At 42.5% G+C, this 19,160-nt stretch overlaps 1 protein-coding gene and 1 long non-coding RNA gene across 12 annotated transcripts in view; one reads left to right on the top strand and one right to left on the bottom strand.

Annotated features, from left to right (window-relative positions):
* The window catches only part of LOC128903014 (alpha-protein kinase 2-like), an 89,680-nt gene that overhangs the window by 45,982 nt on the left and 24,538 nt on the right, over window positions 1-19,160 (top strand). Inside the window, exon 11 of one of the 9 annotated variants that reach the window (XM_054186867.1) lies at window positions 14,747-14,819. The exons of the other annotated variants lie outside the window; for them this stretch is intronic. Coding sequence (XP_054042842.1) covers window positions 14,747-14,786 — 40 coding nt within the window. The 3' untranslated portion in view covers window positions 14,787-14,819. The remainder of the gene's footprint in view (window positions 1-14,746; window positions 14,820-19,160) is intronic. 9 annotated transcript variants of the gene reach the window in all.
* LOC128903018 (uncharacterized) lies at window positions 3,177-17,714 on the bottom strand. Of its 3 annotated transcripts, none has more exons than XR_008463945.1 (5): window positions 17,057-17,714; window positions 12,540-12,659; window positions 9,188-9,389; window positions 6,290-6,491; window positions 3,177-3,448 (listed from the first exon to the last, which is right to left on the bottom strand). It is a non-coding gene; the product is annotated as an uncharacterized LOC128903018 (long non-coding RNA). The 3 variants fall into 3 exon arrangements; XR_008463946.1 differs by having other exon boundaries at window positions 9,188-9,302; window positions 17,057-17,711; XR_008463947.1 differs by lacking the exons at window positions 12,540-12,659; window positions 17,057-17,714 and adding an exon at window positions 11,379-12,458.

Raw genomic sequence — 19,160 nt, 5'->3', positions numbered from 1 at the left:
TGTTTCTCTGCCCATGTCCAAATTTTCATGTCAGATTTTTTTGAAAAAGACTTTGCTAATAATAGCTGTTCTTTGTAGACTGGTAACTGGCCACTCTACCCACCTTAGTCTTGCTGTTACAGAAAGTATATATATACCCTGTATCAGGAAGTATTTCCTGGCTATCTGAAAAAGAATGAAACCTGAGTGCATCTAAACTCCACTTTATACGAAGGTCTAGACCAAGAAATCAGTCTGGGAAGAGAAAGCTTGCTCCTATTTATGTCAGTTGACTTTGGTGGCAGAAGATTCGCCTGTAGAACTATGGTTTTACCTTGGTGTTAGCAATACACATCAGCTGGATGCCTGCGAAGTCATAAGAAGTGAAATAACAGTTATCAGTAGGGTAAGCAGTATTCTCATTGGGCTGGGCTTACTGGCCCACTGAGATGAATGGGAGAGACGGCTGCCTGTTTTACAGACAGGGTTTTAACCTGAGCCAAAGTCTGCTTTTTGCCTTTTACATGAGGGAACCAAAGCATGGGGTTTGTGAGCAAGTCAAGTAACTGTGTATTCTAATCTCAGCAGAGACATCTGCAAAGCAGAAACTGGAACCCATTTTTTTAAGGAGCGCATAGAGGTTACTTCTTGCTGCTAGCACTTGCATTATTATATTAATGAATATTCTTAAGCACACACAAAATGAATGAATTGCACTGTGTCCTGATAGCAATTTTGAAATGTTATGCTTTTCATAGGGCACCACTGTAGTTTAGGCTGAAGCACTAATGCTTTGTGATTTAAATTCTATTACATAGACTAACAATGATAAAATACTCAAGAACAGAGTCAATAAAGCATCTACAGGGTGTTTCTTCTTTTTCAAAAGTAATTAATCACATGAATGGCCTATAGGTATTGGGTTTTTACATGTATGTGTCCCTATAGATAAGCTGATAATTCTCGCTGTTCTTTCACAGTTTTTCGTAGAATCATAGAATAGTTTGGGTTGGAAGGGACCTTTAAAGATCAAAAGTGCTTTAAGTGCTTTAAAAAAAAATATATGAGTTCCAGTGGTAATGTTTTTCAAAAACAACTTAAGAGATTTCAGTGTATAGGTCCATATCCACAAACAAACTATTAGGCGCATAACCCTTAAGTTGATCTTTTTTCAAGAAACGTCTTAGAACTTTATTGCTCAGTGAAAACTCGCCACCTCTGTCCCTTTTGAAATAGAGCCTTGAGTACATTTGAAAATGTCAGCTGCATGTTCAGAAGTGGTCAATGGTGAATGAACATCAGTTCTCCCCAGATTCAACAGTAAAGCTTCCACTTTTGAAAACCCGGGCACAGCTGCTGGGAATCGGCTGCAGGCTCTGGTTCCAGCTTTAGATCTGAAATAACAATCTCACCCACAAGGACAAAGGCCATGGGTATAGAAGACAGTCAGCCTGGTCCTGAAATATGAGAAGATATGTCTTGAGTGCAGAAGAGTTGTCTCTAAAACTGGAAAATTGAGAAACTTTTAACCAAAATGTCTGCAGCATTTTTTAACCCGTGCAGGAAGATAGATCCTTGCCATAGAAGTTAGATTATCCTTTATTTCAAGTTTCCAAATGCAAAAAGCCAAACTGCTAAGCTTCAGGATTTGAATGTATGACTGACTAGTCTTTGCAGTGCTATGATACGTATCTCCAGTCCTTACGCATACCGCTGCTGTAGACATTGCTTGGCTCCAGGTCTCCAGCGGATGCAGCATTGGAAGGCAGCTGATGTGTTTTCAATGCTGTGCCTTGAATATTTACTCACTTCAAGGAGACGTAAGATGCAGGACCCCATGAGAAAACAGGCAGCATGTTTCCCAATCCATTCCTTATCCCACATAGCAAGAGAAAATTGTATGCAACTCTTACTGGAGGAACTTTCCAGTATAACTCCCGCAGCTTAACCTCGCATAACCTAACAGTGAACTGCAAGGATGTTGCTCCGTTATGCCTTAATTTCCTTTCTTTTCTCTTCAAGAAACTTCAGTGTATCTAATATTTGTGTGGGTGTTGGAAAGGTCATGTTACTCTACAATAAAAGCCTCAGTAAATAACTTTTCATTTTTGAGTTTTAAGAGCCCAGTAGTAAGAAAGTAATAGGAAGAGAGAATTAATCTACACTGCTGTCCTGGCACAGAGCACCAGGGGAAGGTTAGGAACTGTTTCCCACGTGGATGTTTGACTGAATATTTGAAATGGGTTTCCTTTAATAACATCACAAGTAGAAGCTGGGGAGCCTGTACTGCCATTCCACTGCTGGAATACCAGCAGCAGTGGTTCATGCTTTGCATCTCTGAAACACCGAATCAAGTGGAATAAGCCGTGATGACATTGCAAATGGTAGAGCTCATCCAAACTGACAGACCTCATCTCCAGCTCTTTCTGTTGAAATGGTATGGATACTGTCTCAGGCAAGCAGCACGTGAGGCGCACTGAGTGGGAGGAGAGAAACAGTGTTAAGATGGTCTTCAAACAAGAAAAACGGCAGCGCCAGTAATCAGGAGAAGGGCGAGCAAGTCTGGGACAGACTCTCTAGAAAGCACCCCAGGCATGGTGAAGGAGGGAAGGGACTTCATTTCTCTCTCAATCAAAGGCTGAGGAGGAAAGGAGCTGCCGTGAAAACATTACACAGACTCAAATCATCCATACAGTTGTGAAATGGAAGGGAACAAAGCTGAAAGCACTTGAAACCTGAATAAATGATGTTTCGAGTTAGAAGTAATAGCTTTTTACCAGAATTTTGCAAATGTTTGAAAAATGTCATGAGCCTCTCAGTCAATTCAAGTTCCAAACGTATGTTTTAATTTGGTGTCAGAATAAGAGCCAGAGTTTCACTACATCACCCAATTGGCTTCAGTATTCTATTGTCACAGTCAATCCAACGGGAAAAAGAAAATCCCAAACTGGCCTTGTTTTTCAGAGGTGATCGCAACCCCGTCGATTCCACTGAAATCCACATTCCTAATGATGACATTGTAATGATGATTCCTTAAGAAGACTCGTGTGCTTTACGATGGGAATCTGGAAGCGCACGTAGCAGAGGGTGTGTTTCCCACATGTTATCACGGAATCTTCAGAGTTGGAAGGGACCTCTAGAGATCATCTAGTCCAACTCCCCTGCTAGAGCAGGGTTGCCTAAAGCACATGGTGGGGTTGCTTATGAAAGAAAGAGCAGAGTCATCCTGACATACATGTAAAAAGGTTATTTATTCCTCAGCACGGTGGGAAAACGTATTGCTACAGTTCACGTTCTTTTCTGAATTGATGTCTTGTCTACCAGTAGCTATTTAGTGTGATAATGGCGTTTGATAGACTGGACACAAACACCATTGTCACACTCCACAGCTCTGGTAGTAGTGGATCGTTAGTCCGTGGAAGAAGTAATACACAGACAGCGCAGACTTCAGCATGGGGACTTCAAAGATCTGCAAAACACAGCGAAAAGACCATGTTTATGCATATTTATACGTGGTACATCAGGATTCTCATCAAGGAAGTGGGAGACAGGATTCCGAATGTTTTTGAGGTGAATATTTTGTCTCAGTTAGCTGTAGAGCTCTGAGTGGGCTTTGAAGTAGCTTTAAGGTCCCATCTCTCCTAAGGAGATGGACAAGCACCTTGAGAAAGAAAGTCCTCTCCTAAGAGAGAGATTTATGAAGGGAGGGATGAATCACGCTCTGCAGGGACCTGTGTCTTTCTCTTGTCCATGGAGACAGCTCAGAATAAGCACCTGACTTTTATAGAGCTGTGTTAGACCTGAGGAATCACGATGCTAAAGATTAGATGGAGACGTCTCTCTGTGCCAAGAGATGAGGATGGAACATCTTGCTATAATGCTTTTGCACTATCCATCTCATTTTTTTTTAAGCTGGGTAAATGCATTCCTATTTTTACATAATTGGGAGCATTTGTTACCCATTTGTAATACAACTAGACTTTCCAATAGTCTTCTGGATCCGGTTGCATTTTAGCAAAAGACGGTTAAGCAAGTTAAAGCATTCAAAAGGCACTCTCAGATGCTCAGAGAACTCCTCCCATGGGCTTAGCCTCCCTGTCACTCCCAGTTTTTATCTTTCCTAGTTCAGGGCCCTGGTGGTGGGTCACTGCCACACGTGACAGCCTCAGTGCCCCTGCTTTATTCTTGCGCTGCTCTCAGCAGCATTCCAGCTGAGAAACGAGACACAGGCACAAACCTCTGTCATCACCCCTTTGTAAAATCTCAATGTTTGAGGTATGTATGCTGAATGCGGTACAGTATGGAGGAAAATGACATTTCTGTACTTGTTGAGACCAAGCAGTCGCCATTTAAAATATCGGCTTTTGTAAGTAGGAGAGGCAGTCCTTAGCTTGAATCAGGGCATGCTGCGATCTGCGAAAAGCACGGCTCTGTGTGCCCCAAAATAAGGGATGCAGAAAGAGCAGCCCTGGTTTGAGAGAGTGGAAGGAGCTGTAATAAGAAACGGTTAAGGACAGGGGCACAGGGCTTTCAAATAAAGATGTTTATGTACAGATCATCAGGTAGGGAAATTAGCTCACTCTATTCTGCAGCATCCAAAGTTGAAGTGCCAGCAGAGGAGACACTAACACGTACCAACTAGGTGACTGCCACATGTAGTGAGTACGTCTGAACCACCAGCACACCCTGCGCAGTGTAACAAATCATTTTGTCTGCAGTCCTTACCTTTTGATCCAAATTTGTGTCTTTTCTGCATCTTTTTCTTAAATGTAATCTGGTTCAACCAGTGTTGATCGGTCAGTGCAGACTCACCGGGGCTCAGGACTAGTTTAACTGCAGATTTGCAAGTGCATCTAATCGATCCTGGGTGAAAACATGAGCTGGCAGTATGAGCTGGAGTTCTGAGTGCCCCTTGGCTAGTAAACAGCAGAGAAATGAACCTGTTTTGTTTCTCAAAGGTGGTTATTACAACTGCTCTGTCATTCTCATCGTTGTCAAGGAAAAAAGCCTATAAATGCTTGGGCAGGGCTGAAGCTTTTCCAAGCGCTTTTCATCTCTCACTGATTTTGTCTCTGTTTTGAGTCTGTATGTGCTGTGGTGGGAGAGTTGTGCATTTGAACGCATAGGCAGAGCTGTCAGGCAGATCCGCAGATCCGCAGGTTAGGCCACTCTGAAATCACAGCTACAAGGCAGACATCTCTAAGAGAAGGTACGGAGCTGCAGCACACCCTGTGCAGCAAAGTGGCCCTGAGGCTTTTGAATTAATGATGGCAAATACAGAGTCACACCCAGAACATACTCTGTCTAGTTAGGATTCAGCTTGCAGTTGTAGACCTGGGGTCCACGAGGTTATTTTTAATAAATATGCCCATGCCTATAGGTGATAATGAGAAACGAATGCCAAAGGAATGCAAGTACTGTACGTGACTTTCTAATTCATCACAATATCAGTGTTTTTCCCGCATATGTTTCCTCATACACATCCTGCTCTAATGAAGCTCTCTGAGGAAAAGGCTGACAACTGCTGGCAGCTGCCGTGCAAAGAGCAGTAGGGCCCTGGCAGAAGTTCCTCTAGATTGTACAGTGAAATGTGTCTGACAGTAGAGAGCCAGGCAAATGATGCAGGGCAAGCAAGCAGTTTTCGAGTTCCACAACTACGTGGAAGCTTCTGGCAATTCAACAGGAATATTTCCAAGACAAAAGGTAATGAAAGAAAGAGAAATGGGCACTAGTTTTTAGTACTGCAATGGGGGGAAAAAAAACCCCAAACAAGGGGAAAGTTACTAGACATTACAGAGAGAAAGCAAAGTATAAACATCAGAGAAAAAAAACCAAACCACTTTTTGCTTCTCTTCTGCTAGACGTTTGTGTAAAGACTATTATTGGAAAGTTCCAGTTGAGGAGATCATTGTGAAGAACAGGAGGGTTTTTCAAGAAGCATTTTAATGGATCACAGAACCTGTCCTTTTTGTATATCTGGGCTTGAAAGCATTCCTGTAACACCGGTGAAGTCTAACCATGCTTACTGTCAGCTTCCCTGACGCTCTTTTTTTTTTTTTAACAATAAACATTTAGGGTGGCTTGCCCACTGACACGAATAAAAGCCTAATCTCTTTAAAGTGCAGGCAGAGATCACGATGTAGAAGACATTAAAACCAGTTAAATTACACAGACGGGCCACAGGCATTTGCGGATATTTTGGTATGCTGAAGTGCCTTGTATTCAAAATTCACCTGCACTATTTTATTTTTATTAGTACATTTTAGCATTTCCTTTTCCTCACATGAATCAGGCGCAGGAAGGCACTTACCGTCGGACACAACTGCCTGATGCTGCTCTGGTGTGTCGCTAGGGCTTGTCAGAACTGGGACTCTCTCGCATGGCGCTTTGCTGAATAGCACTGTGTTCGGGTCTTTGGAGGTCTTGGGTTTCTTTTATGAGTTCCCAGCAGCGGTCAGCTCTTGAAAGCCTCTGTTTCCAGTGGACACCTTTCCCTCTCCCTTTATGGGATCCTGAGGTTTGAAAGTAAACAATTCATTCTCTTTCTGATAAGTCATATTAAAATATTGATCTGGGGGAGGGAGACGGCCCTCACTGCACAGAGCCAGAGGCACCTTTAGTCAAACAGACTAAGAAATGGAAAAACGCTCTGAAATCTCAATTTTCTCTGTCCCTTCAGAGAGAGCATATGTGGGTAGGGGAAAATGCACACTATAGGTTTTATTCAGCTGCCTGTTTTGCTTAAATCTGAGATGAAGGGTATTTACTCTGTCTTCATATTAATTGCTTACTTCTTCCAGCGAGACTGGTTTCATCAGTTCCTCAGATTGCAGTGCTAATCTTCCTGTTCAGTGCTGGCTCTTACCAATCTTTTTTCATTTTTTAATTTTGATTTACTGTCTTTTCTGCACAGGTATTTTCAGAACTCTCAAAGATCCTGTCTCATTTTTAATAGGTTTTACTTTCCAGCACACCCGTGAGATGGGGGAAAATGTCTGACTGCAGTTGAGCCTATCTGAACACCTATGGCAAACCAGGAATTAAACACCCGATTCAGGACCTCATCCTGATAATCAACAACTAGACCATTGCATAAACCCCCGCATTCAGGGCATGATAAATTTCACACTTCTTGTGAAGGCTAGTATGGGATTTGAGCCTGAGATTTCTCTAAACATGAATTAAAATCACACTTTCGGTATGATAACCTTCCTGATAGTTAGCTAAACTAATTAGTACGTCATTGCTTACCTCTATTACCATGCTTCTGTTCCATTAGAACATATGTATTTTGTAACAGTCTTCAGTAAAAGTAATGGGTTTTTTTTAAGAAAAGTGAAGTTTTCAATATAATACCTCACAGAAGTGAGGAATGAGGTCACTTTACTGGTTTTGGCTGGATGTGTCCATCCGGCAGCAGAAAACCACTGCAAAACCAAATCTGGAAAAAATTCTGTATCTTGGACTCTCCCTGCTTTCCAGCTTTGGTGTAGCTAGGCTTGGATAGAACCCAGCTGCAGCTCCTGTCCTTGTTCAGACACCTTCCCTCACCACTGCCGGGGGAGATGGAAGGGGCCAGTGTGTGCAAGCTCTGAGCACCAGAGCTCTCCTTGTGTGAGAAGGGTCCTGCACGTAACCAGTTCAAACACGTAACGCAATACCATGTAATGGAAAAAGCCCTGCACTCCGAAGCCACTAGAGCACCCTCATCTTTACCAATTTGTGGCACGCCTTTTCTCCTTTTAGGTTGTCATGTATTTGGGCTGCAGGTTTGTCATGGCAAGAACTATCTCCTAGTGTTTCCTAAAATGCTGTTTTCTACCCACAGGGTAGCTCCAGTCTCAGAGACACCAGTAACACAAATAGTAACGTCAGCAGTCGGGAATAAAAGAACTATGCTTTCTATGCAGTAATGAAGCTATATTTATAGGTTATTAGCAGTCTTATCACTGCATATACAGGTCAAGAATAGCTTTTCCCCCTTATGAAAAACTCCAGAATTTATAATTCTTAGGGATTTGATGGCATATTTTATAACCTTAGTGGTAAAAGCAGTGTTAGATGCTTAATGTAGATGATTTGACTGCTTCACTGTAATCTCTTCCAGTTTTGTTAAAGAAAAGGGTTTTAATGAGCACAAAGCACAAATTAATAATGCTAACAGGTGACATTTAGTAGGGAAGCAGAAAATTAAATGAGATGGGAAAAGAAAAAGGGCACATGCCAGAGTTTTAGCTTTCAGATTCTGTGCTATATGACAGGATATTGGAGAAACATAGTGAAATGAAGGGTTTTGTAACAACACAATCCGATTAACTTGCTTTTAGTGTAAAAGTGCCAGTAATCTTTGGACCTAACTTCAGGTGCTGTACAAGAATGGGAGAGCATGGCTGCGTGTCGATCTCAGCTGGCTACACCGCACTTGGATGTACTGATACAGTCTCACTTTTTGTCCTTATAAAGACCTTAGCAGGAAGATAACTGGGGAAGTTCTGGGGTGAATCACCATCTGGCGGATCATTAAACGTCAGACAAAACCAGGATCTATTGAAGTCAAAAGAAACGTTTCCACTGACTTCTGCAGGATCAGGGTAGCATCTGCAGCGTTATGTGTCTGTCTGTTCTTTGTTCATGCAGACATCCTGCGCAGTGGGGCCCAACGGTGCCAGGATTGTTGCTACTGATAGACTTCCTGTAATATTTGGAAAAATACACCCCCAATTACAGCTATTCCATTCTCTTCGAGTCCCTGTGGCTAGGGCTTTTCCATGGTGCTCTCAACATTTGTGTTACCTTCTGCCTTTGGTCTATTTAGAAAACCAAAGCAGGGGCTGCTTTTCATTTGGTCTTGATAGTGCTTGGGTTTTGGTGAAAAGTCTCTCACCTGGGACTTGTACAGGCACACAGTATAAAGACAACAGAAGTACTAGTAGTAGTAGTAGTAGTAGTAGTAGTTCACGGTGTGCCCGTAATAGTAGAACAAGCTTTGGAGGAAATATGTGTGCAAACTCCATATGCCATTCTGAAAACATGGATGTGCATTCTAGATCTACAGAAGGTATCTGACAATTTGCTTAATCATAAAAAGGGGGAAAATACCCTAAATTTAAAAGAAAAACAACAAAACACAAAATACCACATGCCATCCAAAAACAGCAGAGAAAGACTAAAATGTGCAGCTTCTACTCACAGAGGAAACACCACTTACTTGATATTTCTGGGGGTGTGTTTCTGGGAAAAAAGCTGTTTTCCTCAAAACGGCCATCTGGGATTGTAAGTGGAGTCCTGCCCACTACACGTGGAGCGGAGCCGCCGGTAAGAGTCTGAAACAGCATTGCAACATTCATTACTGTTGCAGACTGGTTTGGGTCAAATTCTTTGAAATTAAATGCCAAATTATTTGGAAATTCCTGAAAAAAAAAAGGAACCGGTTTGTTTAAATGTTAGTAAAGGTGACACAAGGACAAATAATGCAATACAGATTGCACATTCATCTGGGGGCCAAATTCTACCCTGAAAATAAGTAGATATGACCCCAAGCAAAATTATCTCACTGTGAACTTGGCACTGCTCAGAGCAGAGGACTGAATTCTGTGACCTCCAACGGTCCCTTCCAACCTAAATTATTCTGTGTTTCTGTGATTCCATTTTATGTGCATAGCTCCGCTTGACTAAGGTGTCGTTATACAAAGAATGAAATTTGATCCATACAAAAGTTCTTTCCTGTCATTTTTCTAACATAAAATGTGGGGGATATGAAGACTGAAACAGAAATCTGAGGAAGGGAGTCTTTTCTATGTGGAAAGAGTGAAACAACTCCAAAACTGAAGGAATAATAACTTACCACAGAGGCAAAAATAGGGCTATTTTAGGAAGTTTTTCATGCTGGGAAGATTTAGCAAACAGTAAGAAGCTATGGTTTGGCTCTGCAATACCTTAATTATGAAATTCTTCTATTAAGAACAACAATTTTGGCAAAAAAGGGGTTAAGTATTCTGTGTATGAAGATCTCACTTGTGTATTAGGAGAATTGTTTTATTCTGTTTGGAAATGATATGGGCCTACAAAGGGTTTGTGAGCAGTATCAGTCCCTTTGGAAGAATAAACCTTTTTTGCAGCTGGTTAATTTTGATCATAAATACATCACGTGTTCAACAAAGCTCACTTAGAAAGCCTTTTAAAAGGGCTTAAAAACCACAATTGCTTTGTTTATTTAGAGAAGATTTCAAAAGCCAGTTGCACCATTCGGTTCAAACTGAAGACTTTCAAATCGGGGTTCATTTACATGACCTGAAAGAGGCTCACCTCAATCAGTTCTTACTCTTCTTTTTCTCTACACTTAAAATCAGAATAGTCTGAACTTTATATGAAAGGAAGAACAACACAGAGACGGATCATGGTGTGCATGTAGAGTAAGTGGGGAAAAGCGCGTGGATTGGGAAGAGCTTCATCTTCCTCATTTGGATAGCCTGATAGCTCATGTTATCCAGCTAATTTCTCACAAACCTCAGGTTAAAGGTGGTTGCGGTTTTGAGGAGATGCGAAACTAGACCCTCAGTTGAGGAGGGAGGGAGAGCAAAAGATTCTGATCTGAAAAATCTGATGCTATAAGGTGCAGAGGTCTAAGAAGGAACTGCTGAGGCACCAGGCCAGGGAGACCCCAATTCTGCAATCCTCTGGAACCCTGCTGTTTAACGATTTTCCTTCCCCAGATTCCAGCCTCAGAACTTGACTGTTGCACTAATGGCCATTCACATACGAGAATTTGAGTTGTATCTTTATGTCTTTACTCCAGCTCTATCTTTAATGAGCATATAATCAATACTCTTAAACTGATCTGGGGTTGGCTATTTCATCTATGGAAAAATCCTGTTACAATCCACCAGCTGTGGGCATGGCTGGCTTGGTGTAAACCTTGCAGACAAATCTGGGTCAAAGATTTAGGCTGGATCTTTGTATGGAGAAAACTGACACGTATCCAACAACGTAACTGCATTCATCCCCTTGCTACGACCTATCAATTTCAGTGAATCTATGCTGGTTTACGTCAGTTTAGGACATGACCATATGATTTTTGAGAGGAAATTGCTACAGGAATTCTTGGGCTCAAAGTGGGCAAAGCTGGTATTTATCTGTTTATCCCAGGTTACTGCAGTATTCAAGGGGTATCAGCCTTCGCAGACATTCAAGGAAGCACATTTACCAGCACTAATACCACAACATAATAGACAAAGATGAGGCATACGTAGTGCTAGGACGATGTAGAGCACAGAAGGAAGATGCTGTGACCCTTGTAAGTCAATGGCTAGTGGTTAAAGATTACCTGTTCTGGTCATTCTGACTACTAGATAGAGAAAGATTAACTTAGAGCAGTATAAAGTAGAGCAAAGGTATTTAACCTGGAAACCATGATCTCTTCTGATTTCTGCTGGGGCTCAGTAAACGAAATTGATTTGAGTTTCCCAATCGTCAAACTCATTACATCAGTTCTCGATCATCCTGGCATTCCCCATAACGATTCACCATCTGACACATCTGACACAAAGAATTCAGGTTGAGGATTACCTTCAGATTAAGGGTGTAAAGTCTGACTAACAATGTACCGTCCCTGAAATTTCTGTTTCCCCAGCAAAATAGTTGTGGATAGAATTTAAGCCCCTTTGATGTAAGCAGATGGCTAACAGATAAACTTATGTTTATTTACCGGTCCCTAGGGGGGAACTCCCCACCCCCCAGGAAAACTACTCCCTCTGCAAACACCGTTATTCGGCTCCTTAGCACCAAGTCTCCTGCCCAGCTCGGCTCTCCTGCTTCCATTAGCCTGAGAAATTAACTGTCCATCAGCGGTTATCGAAGGCACAGAACTTCCTTTTTCCTGTCAACTGCTGCTGCAGCCTACACATTTCAGGCAAAGCATTAATCCTATAAATCCCAAACCACAGCAAAATAAACTGCTTAGTAATGGACATTCACAAAGAACATAAGATTTTTGTCACTTGCTTTCCTTCCTACGTTTTACTGGGAGGTGGACAGGCCGTCCTCTCCCATCCAGCCGGCAGCAAGGGGCACGGCCATAAACCTGCCCGGCCCCGCATGATGGACAGTATTTTCCTGAATTTGGGTCAGTATCAGTTCACTATGCTGCTGTATAGTGACGTCTTTTTGTCTGGCAGCCATTACATGTATGGAATTTAGTCATAAGTGCCATAAGTGGTTCTGTGATCAGAGAAACGTGTGCCACCACCTCTCTGTCCGTGACTGCAGCCCCTCCATACCACATCAGGTACTGACATGCTACACACGTGGGATACAGAACGGTTAATCTTAGAACAGTAAATAAAGGATAGTCATTCCAAGACTGTTGCCCTAAACCATTTTGGAGTCCAAATTCCAGTGGGATTATTATCTCCGGGAATTGCCATCATAGTAAATCAAACCTTTGCTCAGCAGTGGCCTGTGCCACCCACCTCAGAAAAGACAACCCCCCCCCCCCTCAGCATTTGCCGCCTTCTCGGCTCTACAGATTAATTTACTGTCTTAACTCTTCGCCTACCATGTACCAGCATGGTCGCTCTGCACCGAGCACAGAAGGTGTGCAGAGCTGCGCCTGAGGGTTTTCCACACACAGCAGCCATAACTCGAGGTGAGCATCCACCACCTTTTCTGTAACGCCACCTGAGCTGCAGGTAAAACAGAGTAGACAAAGCGCAACATGAAGGTCTTTGTGCAGAGGAGGATAAGCAACTTTATTAATTTTTCATATTTGCAAGTGAAAAAGCCATTGAAATCCTCTTCTCAGAACTTGAAGAGATTTTGGTGTCCCAGAAGCTGTTAATCAGCAGCCTAACCACCTCAGAAAAGATACGGAGCGCCACATGCTCGTGGGGCAGAGGCCCCACACTTTGCTCCATGAAGGGCGGGGTCACCTCAGCCAGGAGCCCCTTGCCTCAGGGACAGGGGTGGGTCAGGGCAGGTGGGGCAGCAGAACCTTCTGGAAGGGGCAGGGCTGAGGAGGCCAGCTCCCCAGGGCGCCATCTTGCCACAGGCAGTTTGGGCCCGCTGGCACCGCTGGCCGTGCGTGCTGGGAGGAGAGGCCGCCGTGAGGCGCCAGCCTGGCCTGGGCACCCGGAACCAAAATGTCTCCTTCTGGCAAGAAAGGTCTGTGGGGATGAAGCATTGCACAGGTGAATTCAACTCCAGCGGCCAACACTGAAGCAGGTAGTGAAAAGCTAACTGTGGTAGAAAGCATTGGAAGTAGGGTGGAAAGGGTACTCAGTACTTTTTGCTTGCTGTAGCCAACTATAATTAATCATTATTTATTTAAACTTCTCAGGCATTGGTGAAGTTCATTCTAGATGCAAGGAGTCACAATGTGCCCTTCCCCTGCCTCCCCTTTGCTTCAGGTGAAACATTTCAGCTCGCACAATTAAAAGGATTCATTATAGACTTTCATACACTTTTAATCATTTTTGCTCTTTTGATAAAAAATTCAGACTTAGAAATTGGTTTGGCCTCTTGAAAAATCATGAAGACAAAGTTTTTATAATTTCATGTTGCAGCTTTAACCTATTCTTGCTCTGCCAGTTTGACCTGGCTCTGGCCAAATGGTGACTGGAAAAACCCCCTGCGGCTGGCCTATCTGCTAAAAGTGCATGAAGTAAAAGCCAAGAAGTAGCCAAGATAAAGCTACTTAAATACAGTTTGGTAGGGTGGGTTGTTTTTTTTTTCCTTTTCTATAGTCTTCTGACCTATTCCTCCAATTAAACAGAAAAATAAGGTGGCTATAATATCAATGTTTTGAAGACAGAGTACTGATAAAATAAAATTTAAAAAAAGTCATTATTTACTTTATGTGATGTTGCAGACACTTTCCTTGCTAAATGTAAACTTTACGCAGATATCATATTTAGTCTAATCAGATAATTTACTAGCCTGTGCAGCATGAAATTGAATTTCACGTGGTTAGTCCAGTCCTGGATGCCACAGCTCTGCTGAACTGAAGTATTTTTCACAAAAGCATGATTTCAAGACCTCAGAGAAAATAAATCTGCTCTTTCTTTTTCTAGTCTGTCTCTATGGATAATTGCTGTCCTGTCAACAGAAGGTGTCTGTCGGGGAGGGTATGGGCTTCTCAAGTGCAGCTGCTCTTTATTTGCTTAGATTAATGCAGGTGCTGAGTGTGAGGCATTGCGAGTTCTCGTTTTTTGCTAAAAGAGATTTCTACAGTGAAAAGAGAAAGGACTAAAGCAGGGAGAAAAGGCAGGTAGCTGGTCCTGTAAAAGAGCTCTCTCCCTCTTTCAACAGGAAAAGTTTATTTGTTAATGCCATGGAAAGAATATTGTTTCAGTAAGCAGAAGCTGGTTTTCAGTTGGAAGCCTGAATGGCTCTAGCGTTCCATGTTGCAGATAACTTGCACATAGAAACAACAGGTGAGTGAAAATTAGATCTTGAGCTCAAGATAAAATGAAGTAGTGGCAATTTCTGGCCTAGCACTGAGAATTGTGATGTTATTTAAGAAAAGTATTGAAAGAGGAATTATTAATCTACTTTACAGGCTGTAGAAACGGGCTTTGAGTGTTACACAGCTGTTTAGACCAATAGGCAATTAGGGAGTCTTCACTGAGATCAGGTGTGAGGGTGGCTCTGGGATCTTTCTAGAGACTTTTGAACCTGTTAAGGTGAGGCTCGGTGTGGCCAGGTCTTCAGAATAGTCTCTGTTAAACTGGAGTAGCTTACTTGTTGCACTGAGTATTGAATTTACTGATAGTAACAGCTCTGGAGGTCTTGAGGCCGCTCTCCTGGACTGACTTCGCTGGAGTGAGGAATCTGACAACCAACAGGTAAGTAGACTTTTCATCTTTGGTTGTAATGGGATGAATCTGAGGTTCTGGTACTCGCCAATTGAAATAGGAGGTGTTGTTCCCTTGATATGTGTTAAATTTGATGCCCTTTATAGAATGGATGTTTACGGGAAATTAGGAAACTTGTCGTGTGTGTCCCCCTTCCCCCCAGCCTTCATGCTATCTCTGTGTAGTTAAGGGAATCGGAGGTGGCCTTGTGTTCTGGCCTCCGGGTAGTGTGATAGCGTACAGATGCTGCCACTTCTGTGGGGTTTGTGCCCTGAGTGGGAGGGAGGCTAGCATCCGCAGCGATGGGAGAACTTAACTGTATGTGAAACAGGAACGTTGACACTGGAGTTCCGGTAGCTGAGACAAGAGTTTCTGTGGTTGCTTGTGAGTCCTCCTTGACTGGAGACCTTCCATTTAAAGGCTGGAGGGTAGCTACAGAATGCCAGATCTCATGCAGGTGTCAAGGGATCCCTAGTCAAAACATGGTCTGGTATGTTGTGAAGCTGAGGAAGAGGCTCGATTTAGCTGAGTTTTGCTGAGGAGTTGTTCAGCCCATACAGTGTTTGGAAGACCAGTATTTAGGGGTGCGTCACTCTTATGGAGGCAGAGCAGAGCCATAACAAATGGCAGGGCCCACTTGAAGTCCTGAAGTACATCATGGTACGTTGTGGATCGTGAGACTTGTCTATCAGGGCAGTGTTGAAGGCGTAATGGTTAACTCATGGGCTTGTTATCCTGTCCAGTAGGCAGTGGATGGTAGTATATATAAACACTTTTTTGTTGTAATGCCCTACAACTCTGGAATTTTTAAATTTTTTTCTAAGTGAGTATTCTCACCAAAGCTTCAGGGAATGCTTTTGCTGGTGTTTGAGAATAAAGAATATCCTATCCTCTACCTCACTGTGAAATATCTGCCATGAGAATAAAAACATTCAGTAATATAGTTGTTCCTTGTCTGTATTCTTATAATACACTATTGATATGTGACTGTGCAAATGTGGGCTTGTTTTCAAAAGCAGCTTGAGCTCAGTGTAAAAAGGAAGAGTTTCTCGTTGTCTCATTGGGTGGGGAGGGTGAGATAAGTGATTGAATGCATGAGCTCTTTAAGAAAAACACCTAACTTTTTTTTAAGCTATTAGGAATTGGATGCAAATAATAGGAATTAGCTGTGTATATAATCACGTACCAATCCAGATCACCAGATCTTGAAATCTATTGCCATGAGCTCGCTGGTTTTCCAGGTTATGCAATGTTTTGCTCACTGTACAGTTAAAAGGAAAATGATTTTGAGACTTCCTTTTTTCTGTGCTTCACTTCTTAATATCTCATTTCATTGGTATTAGTGTTCGAAAGAGGAATTAGGTTGCTGGTCGAACTAATTTTTTTTGTTTGTTTTCTGAAATGGAGACATGAAGATCCACTTGTGAAAGAGTGTTGTTTTTGTTTTTTTTTTTTGTTTGTTTTTTTTTTTTTTTTTAAATGAAAAAACCAAAGTCGGGGAGGAGGGAGGAAAGTTCTGCTTGGTTTGCCACAAATGCCTACTTTAAATATCTATGTCTTGAAAACATTTTTATTTGGAGATACTGCAAAGATGTTTCAGTAACTTTTTTGGACCGAGGTGTCTGCTGTATTAGCCTATAATAGTCCCTATAGGGATTATATTTCATAGCCACCGTATAGCCCCCAAAATGCACTATGACACCCCTCTTCTGCTGAATCATTGATATCATTTGCTGTTGTTGCTCAGATCACAAAGCTACAATTTTCTCTATATCATGTGAACTTCTTTAAATATATGTTTAGTCTCAGAGGAGTCTTCAGGTGAAGAAGCCTGGTTTTTCTGGGTTGGTTTTTTATTTATTTTTATTTTGAAAGCTAATACATTCTACTGGCATTAAAATCAAACAATGCTTTCCAACCTCTTGTAATTTTTCTTTTGTATTCAAAATATCAATTCAACACATGCGATTCTTTGTTTTAGTAATCTCAGTGAATTAATTTTTATTTTTATTAAATAGAAGATAGGCTTGAGTTCACATAAAGATCAAGTAAAAACCAGATATTTTCATGTCCATGTGAAGACCCTTGAGCTATGCAATCTGCAGGCACTTCAACATTATCTACTTTCAAGGGATTCAGAGATCATTCTTTTCTGCTTACCAATTAAAAGGAAAATTAATTTTATGCTTGTAGGATAAATTCTGTATGAAATGAAATTTAGAACTCACCTGCTGTTCCTAGAATTCTCCTGAAAACTTGTTTTTCTTCTGAGGAAGTTTATTATGACTGGAAAAACCAAAACACAGCATATACAAATCTTAATCTTTATCCCCAGTGGAAAGTGGGTCATTTCCTCCAGATATTAGCTGATGTTTTTCCAATGTGCATTAGAACGTTATCCTACTGTCTATGCTACGCAGCTGCCGTTAACACCGTGTGGTAGGAGCGGCGCTGTACAAAGGTGGCACAGACTGCGTGTGCTGCTCGGGGTCAGAACGGAGCCTTTCCCTGCAGTCTGGCTTTGTTAAAGATTACTCAGTCTGAAACGTATCAAGCGCAGGCCTTCTCTTAGATTTGATTATTGCTGTGGGTATTATTTCTCTGGGACTCGCCAGTCTGGACTGTTGTTTACCCTTGTGACGGGGCTTCATTTCTCAGAGTGGCATTTGGCAAGGTCTGTTCTCTAGAAAAATTCATAGCAGTTTGGACACCCGTCATCAGGTTTGGTCACTGGGAGCCCGTTCTTGCGTCCCAGCTCTTTGAGGCTGTTAGGTTTTACGAGCGCAGTGCTGCTCTTCGGTGCCTCTGGGATACAAGAGGTTGTAATTGTGCTGCTCGGCTCTCTCAGCAGACTGACAATGTGCTGACTGAGGTGTGCTCTAGTTCTGTGCGGTCGCCGATGCGGTGGAGAGCAACATACATTTTTAGTGTTGTGAAATATGCCTTCTGGTGGGGAAAATGCGCGTGTGTTTCCAGTATGACCGGTGAATTAAGGTATGATATTCTCATGGATAGCTGCTTGGAGCTATTTCACATACGTGAACTTGAGAATGTTAAATATTAATCACTCTTATCAGCCCTCTGTAAGCAGTAAGCCAGTGCTGGGTTTTAACCAGGTAAATGAACAAACGCTCTGGGGTGATTCATGAAGCTAAGTGGTTTGTGTAGCAAGATTTAGTTTGTTTCACAATTCGTAAATGCTAGTGGAACGTAAAGTTCCATTTTAATTTAGGAGTGGTGAGTAACTCAACCAGATGCAAGTACTATACTGCTGTACAAGCAAGTCTGGGAAATTCCTGAAGTTTGCAAAGATAACTTCTTGGCAGGAATGCTCAGGGAGCCAAGTAGGAGAGAGGCCCTCCTAGACTTGTTTGTGACAAGGAAAGGACTTGTGGGAGGTGTGATGGCAGGTGGCTGTCTTGGCTGCAGTGATCGTGAAATGGTAGAGCTTAAAATTCTTGATATAATGAGAAAAAAGGTCATCAGAGTGGCTACGCTGGACTTCAAGAGAGCAAACTTTAAGCTACCCAGGGAGCTAGTTAGCAATGTCCCCTGAGAAACTGTGTTTGAGGGCTTAGGGAATCCATGAGTGTTGGTCAGATTTGAAGAACCACTTTATTTTATTTTAAGAATCTTGCACAGGAGCAGGCAATCCCACTGTGTCAAAATTTAAACAAATGGGGCAGACAAACAGCTTGGCTGAACAGGGAACTCCTTGTATGATCTCTGGAAGCTAGGTCAGGCTTTGCAGGACAATTACAGAGCTGTGGTTTGCCGTGGTGTTCCTCAGGGCTCAATTTTAGGGCCAATGCTGCTCAACATTTTTATCAATGATCCGGATGCAGGAGCTGAATGCACCTTTAATAAGTTTGCTGACAACACTAAACTGGGAGGTGCTATTGACTCAAGGGACAAGAGGCCTTGCAGAGGGCTCTAGATAGATTGAGGCATTGGGAATCATCACCAACATGAAATTGAACAAGTCCAAATGCCGGATTCTGCACCTGGGACAAAGTAACACTGGACACGAGTATAAACTGGGAGAGGAGTGACTGGGGAGCAGCCCTGCAGAACGGGATCTGGGGGTGCTGCTTGATGGTGGGCTTGAATAGGAGTCAGCAGCGTGCCCTGGCAGCCAAGAGGGCAAACCGCATCCTGTTGAAGCAAGGAGAAAAGAGCATCGCTCCATCGGCTGGTAGGATTACCGAGCATTAGCTGCACAGTAAGATCGTGTGTTCTGAGGATAATTCAGGTTGGAAGGGCTGTCAGGAAGTCTCTAGTCCAACCTCCTGCTCAAAACAGAGTTAGCTGTAGGGTTGGACTGAGCTGGCC

Source organism: Rissa tridactyla, chromosome Z (assembly GCF_028500815.1).
Source record: "Rissa tridactyla isolate bRisTri1 chromosome Z, bRisTri1.patW.cur.20221130, whole genome shotgun sequence".
In the NCBI taxonomy this organism is placed as follows: Eukaryota; Metazoa; Chordata; class Aves; order Charadriiformes; family Laridae; genus Rissa; species Rissa tridactyla.
Note: the sequence above shows the minus strand (reverse complement) of the source record. Positions and strands in the feature narration are given on the sequence as shown.